Source organism: Nerophis ophidion, linkage group LG01 (genome assembly GCF_033978795.1).
Source record: "Nerophis ophidion isolate RoL-2023_Sa linkage group LG01, RoL_Noph_v1.0, whole genome shotgun sequence".
NCBI classification, from domain to species: Eukaryota; Metazoa; Chordata; class Actinopteri; order Syngnathiformes; family Syngnathidae; genus Nerophis; species Nerophis ophidion.
Window position 1 is genome coordinate 1,974,707 of NC_084611.1, and position 11,927 is coordinate 1,986,633.

The following is an 11,927-nucleotide window of genomic DNA, read 5'->3' on the forward strand; positions in this document are numbered from 1 at the left end:
TTTGTTTTACTTTCTATCAACCTCAAGTTGATATATTAACTGTAAGCATTAAATAAAAAATAATAATAATTTGACTTTTTAACATTTTAGTGACTGAGACCCTCTATGCTCCCCAGGACCCCTAAGGATTAAAAAAATAAATCCATATTTCTTGTTATGGTTTGAAAATGAAAAATATGAAAATGGCCCCCGCATGTTTACATGTTTCCGTGTGCGGCCCTCTGTGGAAAAAGTTTGGACACCCCTGCTGTAACATGTAAACAATACAATCCTTGTATTTACATTTCTAGTCACATATGCATGGTTGTCCTGCCATAAATATCAAGAGTGATGGATTCATAAAACAGGTAAGAAAAAAGTGCACTCATTTCTTCATTAAAATTCCAATGGGCTTAATATTTGAAATTGGTGTTAAAAATATCATTTAAAAAAAGGTTGGTATTGTTTGGCATGAAAAATAAAATTAAACTTTCAGGTACGAAAATCCTCCTCTGGTTGCTTAGATAAAGCTTAAAATGTATCCTTATGAATAAATAGTATTATATAACTACATGTATACACAATATACTGCTTGATATTTAGTGTTTATTAGTGTGTACTGAGCCTTTTAAACCTGAATAAACGAAAGATTGTTTATTCCATTCATTTGAAAACTAAAGACATCTTCTGAATTAAAATGTAAAAAAAGGCCTTCCTTCCTCAGGCAGGATGTGACAGGTGTGCCTTTCAGAGTCTCAGAAGAAGAGACAGGTGTGCCTTTCAGAGTCTCAGAAGAAGAGAGCAAGTGGAAAAAGGAGTGGGCTCATTTCTTCTTCTTCTTGGTCTTCTTGCCGCCATCGCCCTGCAGAGTACTGCTTTCTCCCCCGCCGCTCTTCTGCGTGCGTGTCTTCAGTTTGGGGATCTTCTCGGCCACGTAGAACATGACATCTTTACCTGAGGCACAAAGCGCCGGCTGGTCAGCGACCCGCCCACCTTTTGGCGAGGGCGTGCGGACTCACGGGTGGCGAAGCTGTCGAGACACAAGCTGCCGTCCTCCTGCTTCAGCTGAACTCTGATCCGACCTTTGAACTGCACGTCCCGGTTCCACTCCCGGGGATGCATCTTGTTCTGGGAAAGACAAAGAGGACTCGAGTCCCGGGGTGACGGCGATGCTGCACGTGGTGTGCTCACCTCCATGTACACGTTCATGCCGGCCGCCGTCAGGACGTCTCGGATCTCGGCGCAAGAAGGGTTCTCCACCGCCTGAGGGGACAGCAAACACCAGCTGACCTTTCTTTCCCTGATACAATTTATCTACTGATTGCAATAATGTACATTTGTGTTAACTATTAAACGAACCAAAAATACGACTTATTTTGTCTTTGTGAAAATGTTGGACACGATTCAGAATCGATTCTGAATCGCACAACGTGAGAATCGCGATTCAAATTCTAATCGATTTTTTCCCACACTCCTAGTAAACATTTATATATATTTATAATGAATGTTATTGTATTTTTTACATCTAAATGATGCTTGTGGACCACTCTAAAGGTTCTTCTTCTTCACACTTCTTTTGGGGCTGAGCAGCAGCAAAGAAAATATATGTTGTCCTGCACTGACTTGAAGGTGTGAATGTTGTGGACATATTGTACACGTGTGTGGACATATTGTACACGTACGTGGACATATTGTACACGTGCGTGGACATATTGTACACGTGCGTGGACACATTGTACACGTGCGTGGACACATTGTACACGTGCGTGGACACATTGTACACGTGCGTGGACACATTGTACACGTGTGTGGACACATTGTACATGTGTGTGGACATATTGTACATGTGTGTGGACATATTGTACATGTGTGTGGACATATTGTACATGTGTGTGGACATATTGTACATGTGCGTGGACACATTGTACATGTGTGTGGACATATTGTACATGTGTGTGGACATATTGTACACGTGTGTGGACATATTGTACATGTACGTGGACATATTGTACATGTGTGTGGACATATTGTACACGTGTGTGGACATATTGTACATGTGTGTGGACATATTGTACATGTGTGTGGACATATTGTACATGTGTGTGGACATATTGTACATGTGTGTGGACATATTGTACACGTACGTGGACATATTGTACATGTGTGTGGACATATTGTACATTTGTGTGGACTTATTGCACATGTGTGTGGACATATTGTACATGTGTGTGGACATATTGTACATGTGTGTGGACACATTGTACATGTGTGTGGACACATTGTACATGTGTGTGGACATATTGTACATGTGTGTGGACATATTGTACACGTGTGTGGACATATTGTACATGTGTGTGTGGACATATTGTACACGTGTGTGTGGACATATTGTACACGTGTGTGGACATATTGTACATGTGTGTGGACATATTGTACATGTAAGTGGACATATTGTATATGTGTGTGGACATATTGTACATGTGTGTGGACATATTGTACATGTGTGTGGACATATTGTACATGTACATGGACATATTGTACATGTATGTGGACATATTGTACATGTGTGTGTGGACATATTGTACATGTGTGTGGACATATTGTACATGTAAGTGGACATATTGTATATGTGTGTGGACATATTGTACATGTAAGTGGACATATTGTATATGTGTGTGGACATATTGTACATGTAAGTGGACATATTGTATATGTGTGTGGACATATTGTACACGTGTGTGGACATATTGTACACGTGTGTGGACATATTGTACACGTGTGTGGACATATTGTACATGTACATGGACATATTGTACATGTATGTGGACATATTGTACATGTGTGTGTGGACATATTGTACACGTGTGTGGACATATTGTACATGTGTGTGGACATATTGTACACGTGTGTGGACATATTGTATATGTGTGTGGACATATTGTACATGTGTGTGGACATATTGTACATGTGTGTGGACATATTGTACATGTACATGGACATATTGTACATGTGTGTGTGGACATATTGTACATGTGTGTGTGGACATATTGTACACGTGTGTGGACATATTGTACATCTGTGTGGACATATTGTACACGTGTGTGGACATATTGTACATGTGTGTGGACATATTGTACATGTAAGTGGACATATTGTATATGTGTGTGGACATATTGTACATGTGTGTGGACATATTGTACATGTACATGGACATATTGTACATGTATGTGGACATATTGTACATGTGTGTGTGGACATATTGTACACGTGTGTGGACATATTGTACACGTGTGTGGACATATTGTACACGTGTGTGGACATATTGTACATGTGTGTGGACATATTGTACATGTAAGTGGACATATTGTATATGTGTGTGGACATATTGTACATGTGTGTGGACATATTGTACATGTGTGTGGACATATTGTACATGTACATGGACATATTGTACATGTATGTGGACATATTGTACATGTGTGTGTGGACATATTGTACATGTGTGTGGACATATTGTACACGTGTGTGGACATATTATACATGTGTGTGGACATATTGTACATGTGTGTGGACATATTGTACATGTATGTGGACATATTGTACATGTATGTGGACATATTGTACATGTGTGTGGACATATTGTACATGTGTGTGGACATATTGTACATGTGTGTGGACATTGTACACGTGTGTGGACATATTGTACATGTAAGTGGACATATTGTATATGTGTGTGGACATATTGTACATGTGTGTGGACATATTGTACATGTGTGTGGACATATTGTACATGTATGTGGACATATTGTACATGTATGTGGACATATTGTTTATGTGTGTGGACATATTGTACATGTGTGTGGACATATTGTACATGTGTGTGGACATATTGTACATGTGTGTGGACATATTGTACATGTATGTGGACATATTGTACATGGACATATTGTACATGTGTGTGTGGACATATTGTACATGTGTGTGGACATATTGTACATGTGTGTGGACATATTGTACACGTGTTTGGACATATTGTACATGTACGTGGACATATTGTACATGTGTGTGGACATATTGTACATGTGCGTGGACATATTGTACATGTGTGTGGACATATTGTACATGTGTGTGGACATATTGTACATGTGCGTGGACACATTGTACATGTGTGTGGACATATTGTACACGTGTGTGGACATATTGTACATGTACGTGGACATATTGTACACGTGTGTGGACATATTGTACACGTGTGTGGACATATTGTACACGTGTGTGGACATATTGTACACGTGTGTGGACATATTGTACACGTGTGTGTGGACATATTGTACACGTGTGTGTGGACATATTGTACACGTGTTTGGACATATTGTACACGTGTGTGTGGACATATTGTACACGTGTGTGTGGACATATTGTACACGTGTGTGGACATATTGTACATGTGTGTGTGGACATATTGTACATGTGTGTGGACATATTGTACATGTGTGTGGACATATTGTACACGTGTTTGGACATATTGTACATGTACGTGGACATATTGTACATGTGTGTGGACATATTGTACATGTGCGTGGACATATTGTACATGTGTGTGGACATATTGTACATGTGTGTGGACATATTGTACATGTGCGTGGACACATTGTACATGTGTGTGGACATATTGTACACGTGTGTGGACATATTGTACATGTACGTGGACATATTGTACACGTGTGTGGACATATTGTACACGTGTGTGGACATATTGTACACGTGTGTGGACATATTGTACACGTGTGTGGACATATTGTACACGTGTGTGGACATATTGTACACGTGTGTGTGGACATATTGTACACGTGTGTGTGGACATATTGTACACGTGTGTGGACATATTGTACACGTGTGTGTGGACATATTGTACACGTGTGTGTGGACATATTGTACATGTGTGTGGACATATTGTACACGTGTGTGTGGACATATTGTACATGTGTGTGGACATATTGTACACGTGTGTGTGGACATATTGTACACGTGTGTGGACATATTGTACACGTGTGTGGACATATTGTACACGTGTGTGGACATATTGTACATGTATGGTGTGGAAATAGACCGGAGAAAGATGACCTTGTCAGCAGGGATTCTTCTTCCTTCTGCCAGAGTCTTCTTACTGTTGATGTAGACTGGGTAGACACAGATGAAGCTACACAACACAAACATTACAATTATTTATCAACAGACACAAAGGAAATTTCCACTTCCAGGAACTTTAGTGTGGTGAAGAACCCTGATCAGTGGAACTATCTTACAGCGTTTCTACTCAGTCCTCAAACTATGTCTACTTTGTTGCTGTTGGCTTTTTCTCTAAAACGCCATTTCCAGACCAAAACTATGAGAAGTGGGCGTACTCGTTTTTTTGTAAAATTTGTTTATTCTATTTTCATAGACATACATTTAACAAAAGTAAACAAAAACATCAAATGCTCTTTTTTAACCCCCATAAGTGTAATAAAAAAACTACATGTGTATATACTGTACACACACACACACACACACACACACACACACACACACACACACACACACACACACACACACACACACACACACACACACACACACACACACACACACACACACACAGTACAGACCAAAAGTCTGGACACACCTTCTCCTCATTCAATGTATTTTCTTTATTTTCACGACTATTTACATTGTAGATTTTGTGATTTTCAGATAATCACTGATATATTATTCATATATTGCAAAGTGGACCAAAGGGACTCGCTGGACCCTCAGGAACTCATCATTTACTGAGGGGACCACTTTCTGACAGTGGACTTTTTATGTCAAATCTGGTACGATTTGTTTTTAAAATATATTGTTTTGGATAATATTTATTTGTATTTTAATGACTTACACTCTAGGAAGTAAAAGTGCCAGGTACTTAAAGTTCCTGAACTTCTAGTAGAACAAGGCTCACCCACACATCCACCACCCACACACACATCCACCCACCATCCACTCACACATCTGCTGGGTCAAAAGTATACGTACAGCAATGTTCTTTTTTGCTTACATGTGACCTTGGCAAGTTTACCTGCAATAAGGTGCTTTTGCTAGCCATCCACAAGCTTCTGCTTACATTTTTCACCACAAAATTGCTGCAGTTCAGCTAAATGTGTTGCTTTTCTGACATGGACTTGTTTCTTCAGCATTGTCCACAACTTTAAGTCAGGCCATTCTACAAAAAACTTCATTCTAGCCTAATTTAGCCATTCCTCTACCACTTTTGAGGTGTGTTAAAGTAAAGTTAAAGTAGCAATGATTGTCACACACACACACTAGGTGTGGCGAAATTATTCTCTGCATTTGACCCATCACCCTTGATCACCCCCTGGGAGGTGAGGGGAGCAGTGGGCAGCAGCGGTGCCGCGCCCGGGAATCATTTTTGGTGATTTAACCCCCAATTCCAAGCCTTGATGCTGAGTGCCAAGCAGGAAAGGAATGAGTCCCATTTTTATAGTCTTTGGTGTGACTCGGCCGGGATTTGAACTCTCAACCTACCCATCTCAGGCCGGACACTCTAACCACTAGGCCACTTTTGAGGTGTGTTTGGGGTCATTGTCCGGTTGGAACACCCAACTGCGCCCAAGACCCAACCTGATGATTTTAGTCCTGAACAATTAGGAGCTAATCCTCATTTTTCAAAGCAGCAGTTCCATTGGCAGCGAAACAGACCCAGAGCATAATACTACCACCACCATGCTGGACGGTAGACATGGTGTTCCTGGGATTAAAGGGCCTCACCTTTTCTCCTCCAAACTTATTGCTGGGTATTGTGGCCAAACAGCTGACCACAGAACTTTCTTATCCGTGTCTAGTTATTTATTATGTATGTTCTACATTAAGTGCGTACTTCTATTTGAAAGAAGGAGTTGTAATCAAGAATGTAAGTTTATGTCTTCGACCACGTCATGCCTTACAGCGATGTGTACGGAAGCCCTTTAGGGACAAACAGCATGTGCAAAGCCATCAGCTAATTTGATAAAACAAAGTCATAAGTCAATTAAAGTAGTGACTAATGAGAACTGATAAAGTGTTGTGTATTCAAAGATAGACGCGGTATGCTGAAACGTGAAAGTGTAAACATTTACTGCATCGTTAGCTTTAGCATAGCTAGCTTGAGGAGCGCTACTCACCGCTCTTTGTCGGCGGGGTTCTTCGTTAAATGAGCCATCCTCGGCGGCTTTGCGGCCCGACGCCCAGTAGCCAATGCGGGCTGAACGTTAAGACCGGCAAGGAGGTTATAAAAGTAGGCTAGTAGCGAGCAGCGCGGCTTGTCCGCCGTGTGGACGTCGAGGGCGGGGCGGGGCTTCTTCTTTAGGCACCGCCCGGCGGCCTCGGCGTGCATTCTAATCAAACGTACCCTCGGAGTGTTGAGTTGAGTTTGTGTTTATTTGGAACATGCAAACATTCAACATGATGCATCACAATTTCCAGTTCCTCTATTCAACATGTTCAAAAAGGAGTAGGAAGAAGGTTCTGCTGCATTCAGGTGCCTGGAACTCAATCTTGCAGAGTTATAACTTCATATTGTCGTGGAATAAAGTCACTACATATGCACAATGTATTATACTTTGATACTTCCATACTGTGTAGAACTCTGGGGAACCACTTTTAAAACCATAAGTAATGATATTGTTTTGCTGCAAAAAAAAAGCTGTACGGCTAATAAACAAAGCAGGATATCATGACCAAACCCATCCATTATTTGTTAAATCAAAACTTATGAAATTTCAAGATATTGTTTATTATAAAATAACACAGATAATGTTCAAAGCAAAAATAAATACTCTTCCAGAAGGAATTCAAAACTACTTCTCTCTACAGACCAGCAAATACAATCTAAGAGATGAATCTAAGTTTATTTGACCAAAAGCAAGACTAGTTGTTAAACGTAGAAGTTTATCTGTTCTCGGTGTTCATTTGTGGAATTCTGTTGGTAAAGAAATAAAAATGAGTGACTCAGTATTTAATTTCAAAAAGAACATGTCACAATGTATTTTAAAAAGTTATGTGAACTAGAAATGTATGTTTGTTTGGTTAAATGTTGTATTTAGAAGGTATGTATGTTTGTCTATTTACAAAAAAGTACATGTGTGTAAGTACATATTTTTGTATTATTTGTTAAAGGCCAACTTGAATGACTATATTTCTCTTTGTATTACAAAATTATTAGAAAAGGTAACTTAATTGAATGTAAAAAATGTTATGTTGGACATATAAGCTTTTTTGCTTCTGCCTGTTTCAGTCATGTTATTCATTTTTGAATCGTGATCCATGTTTGAATATGTTTTTGTTAGACTGAAAATAAACTGAAACTGAAACTGAACTACATATGCAACGGAAACATAAATGCTTGTCAGCATTTAGACAATTATCCTTTTACAGGTCATAGTGGAGTTTCATTGTATCCATACTTGCCAACCTTGAGACCTCCAATTTCGAGAGGTGGGGGGCGTGGTTAGGGGTGGAGCGAGGGGCGTGGTTGGGGACGGGGCGTGGTTAAGAGGGGAGGAGTATATTTACAGCTATCCATCCATCCTTTCCTACCGCTTATTCCCTTTGGGGGCACAGGGGGCGCTGGTGCCTATCTCAGCTACAATCGGGCGGAAGGCGGTGTACACCCTGGACAAGTCGCCACCTGATCGCAGTATGTGTAGGAATCTCTATTTATAATTGAATCACTTGTTTATTTTTCAACAAGTTTTTAGTTATTTTTATACATATTTTTTTCCAAATAGTTCAAGAAAGACCACTACAAATGAGCAATATTTTGCACTATTATACAATTTAATAAATCAGAAACTGATGACATAGTACTGTATTTTACTTCTTTATCTTTTTTTTTCAGCCAAAAATGCTTTGCTCTGAATAGGGGGTACTTGAATTAAAAAAATGTTCACAGGGTGAACCACTGCTCTAAAAGCCGTAGATGTTATTGTCACATATGCATGCACAGTAGATGGCAGTATTGTCCTGTTTGAGAGTGTCGCAACATTGCTGTTTACGGCAGACAAACTGCTTTACGGTAGACGAAAACGTGACTGCTGTTGATGTGTGTTGTTACCGCGCTGGGAGGACGTTAATGAAACTGCCTAACAATAAACCCACATAAGAAACCAAGAACTCGCCCTCGATCATTCTACAGTTATAACGTCATTGGGCAGACACTCTGTTTATATTGTGGGAAAGCGGACGTGAAAACAGGCTGTCGATACGTCACTCGGGTCCGCATGGAGCTGGAGGGGGCGTGGCCATCAGCTCCGCCTGAATTTCTAGAGATTTTCGGGAGAAAATTTGTCCCGGGAGGTTTTCGGGAGAGGCGCTGAATTTCGGGAGTCTCCCGGAAAATCCAGGAGGGTTGGCAAGTATGATTGTGTCACTCATGCCTGGCAACTGGATCACAAAATATTTTCAAAATATTAAAACAGTTTTTTATATCAAGGGAACAAGATCCTGATCAGAATGATATCAAATCACACATTACTTTTGATATCCTAAAATGTTGATTAGTATATTATTATTACCATGAATTGATTAACGTGGACCCCGACTTAAAGAAGTTGAAAAACTTATTGGGGTGTTAGCATTTAGTGGTCAATTGTACGGAATATGTACTAATACAAGTTTCAATCAATCAAATGATAATTTTATGTTTTTGTTGTGTTTTCATTGTAAACATTCCATAAAGCGGTGCCATATTATCATTCTTTGGCAGTGATGTCACTAGAATTTTCATTCACCAAAAACAGGTTTAGCATTTTAGCGATATAGGGAAAAAAAATACTCATATAATAAGTACGAAAAAAAGGCAATAATGGATATAAAAACATATACATGAGATTACAATAAAATGAGGACGTAATAAAAACGGGAACGCGAAAAGTGAAATATAAATTAATAAAATAAAAAAATATTTTTTAAATATATTATACATATTTTCAATGTAAAAATATATATATTTTGAAAAGTAAATCTAAATTTCAGATCAGGCATCTGAGGGAGGTGTTCCGGGCACGTCCGACCAGTAGGAGGCCACGGGGAAGACCCAGGACATGTTGGGAAGACTTTGTCTACCGACTGGCCTGGGATCGCCTCGGGAGGAGCTGGACCAAGTGGCTGGGGAGAAGGAAGTCTGGGCTTCTCTGCTTAGGCTGCTTCCCCCGCGACCCCACCTGGGATAAGAGAAGGAAAATGGATGGCTGGAATCCAAATTTAAATGAGTCTGGTATTTCCGACGCTAAATTTGCATGAAAAAAGAAACCTCTCACAACTGGGAATCGGTTCTCATTGTTCACTTTTCCTGCATTGATGTGCATTTTTGGATCAATAGACAATTCAACTTTAGCAACGAAACACATATTTACACACTTATGTTCGAAAAGGAACATGATGAAGAAAATCTTATATTTCCTTCCCCTTTTCAACATAACAAGGAGTCTTACTTACTTTTGCAATTTGTTCATTTAATAATGGAGACGTCAAAGAAGAAAGATGTAGGTGGGAAGCGGTGTATTGCAGCCGCCTTTAGCAACACAAACACAGCCGGTGTTTACATTCCCGAAGGTGAAGCTTTACTATGGAACAGAGCGGTCAAGCGAACATGGTTCTCTACCACATGTCAACCGGCAGGTTTCGGTGAGAAAATTGTGGTAATAAGTAGGCTCTTACCATAGAAATGAGCGGAGATTACGTCGTTCCTCGTGCACCTGTCAAAGAGGCAGCTGCGACTCTATTGCCTCCTCCGTGGCTTCCCTCAGAGACACTGGCGGTCACCACACCCGTGGCCACACCCCTCCGACTTTAAGGTATGACAGTACAATCTCACTACAACACTAGTAACACAATAGGTGTCACACCTATGGATCATGTTTTGTTTTGTCATGTTATGTTTTTGATTTTGGACAATCAGTCACGTTTTGCACTTCCTGGTTTTGTTTGTTTCCATGCCAACCTCATTAGTTTTCACCTGTCACGTCCCTGTTCTCAGCCTCACCTGTTTTCACTAATCATCACAGCTATTTAAGTCACTCTTTTTCTGGGATCTTCACACTCGCACGCACCCTACCCATGCTGCTCAAACCTTCACGTCCTAGTCCACCGTTCCATGCCGTGTAAGTTCTTTATGTATTTATGCCACAGTGCACTCTTTTGTTTCATTTAGTTTTGCCATCGTGCTGTTTAAGTTTATAGTTAAATTGTCTTTCATGCCAACGAGCAGGTGTTTTTGTTTCACATTTGTACTGTTTAGCCAAGTTTCTTCCTCTTTGTGAGCGCCCTTAGTTTGATTATTTTTTTGATTATAGTGTTTAAATAAAAACATGTACCTGAATTCCCGCCTGGCTCGTCCTGTAATCCCGCTGCGTCGAAGGAGCACACTCAATCCATGTCAAAGCCTGACAATAAGCAGATAAGGGATTTTCCAGAATTATCCTAGTAAACTGCCACTGCCCTGTCTTTTTTTCCTTTTCTTTTTCTAGTCCTTCACTCTCACTTTCCTCATCCACAAATCTTTCATTCTTGCTCAAATTAATGGGGAAATCGTCGCTTTCTCAGTCCGAATCGCTCTTGCTGCTGGTGGCCATGATTGTAAGCAATGTTCAGATGTGAGGAGCTCCACAACCCGTGATGTCACGCGCACATCGTCTGCTACTTCCGGTACAGGCAAGGCTCTTTTATTACTGACCAAAAGTTGCCAACTTTATCGTGGATGTTCTCTACTAAATCCTTTCAGCAGAAATATGGCAATACTGTGAAATGATGAAGTATGACACATAGAATGGACCTGCTATCCCCGTTTAAATAAGAACATCTCATTTCACTCTCACTTTCCTCATCCACCAATCTTTCATCTTCGCTCAAATTAATGGGGAAATCGTCGCTTT

At 40.2% G+C, this 11,927-nt stretch overlaps 1 protein-coding gene across 2 annotated transcripts; it reads right to left on the reverse strand.

The window, feature by feature from the left end:
* Positions 1-567: 567 nt before the first annotated feature.
* srp19 (signal recognition particle 19) lies at positions 568-7,395 on the reverse strand. 2 transcript variants are annotated; one of them, XR_009805683.1, is made up of 6 exons: positions 7,179-7,395; positions 5,104-5,179; positions 1,171-1,242; positions 999-1,107; positions 751-933; positions 568-717 (listed from the first exon to the last, which is right to left on the reverse strand). XR_009805683.1 is itself a non-coding variant. In XM_061893391.1 (5 exons), the coding sequence occupies exons 1-5, from the start codon at positions 7,388-7,390 to the stop codon at positions 803-805; spliced, it is 600 nt and encodes a 199-aa protein (XP_061749375.1). In that variant the 5' UTR covers positions 7,391-7,395; the 3' UTR covers positions 568-802. The 2 variants fall into 2 exon arrangements, 1 of the variants encoding a protein (XP_061749375.1); XM_061893391.1 differs by having other exon boundaries at positions 568-933.
* Positions 7,396-11,927: the final 4,532 nt, after the last annotated feature.

Excerpts from the sequence above, each read along its gene's own strand:
- srp19 (XM_061893391.1), bottom strand. The coding sequence starts at position 7,390 with ATGCACGCCGAGGCCGCCGGGCGGTGCCTAAAGAAGAAGCCCCGCCCC. Across the intron at positions 5,180-7,178 it reads AACCCCGCCGACAAAGAGCG|CTTCATCTGTGTCTACCCAG; the intron begins GTGAGTAGCGCT and ends TGTGTTGTGTAG. Across the intron at positions 934-998 it reads TCTCGACAGCTTCGCCACCC|GTAAAGATGTCATGTTCTAC; the intron begins GTGAGTCCGCAC and ends TTTGTGCCTCAG.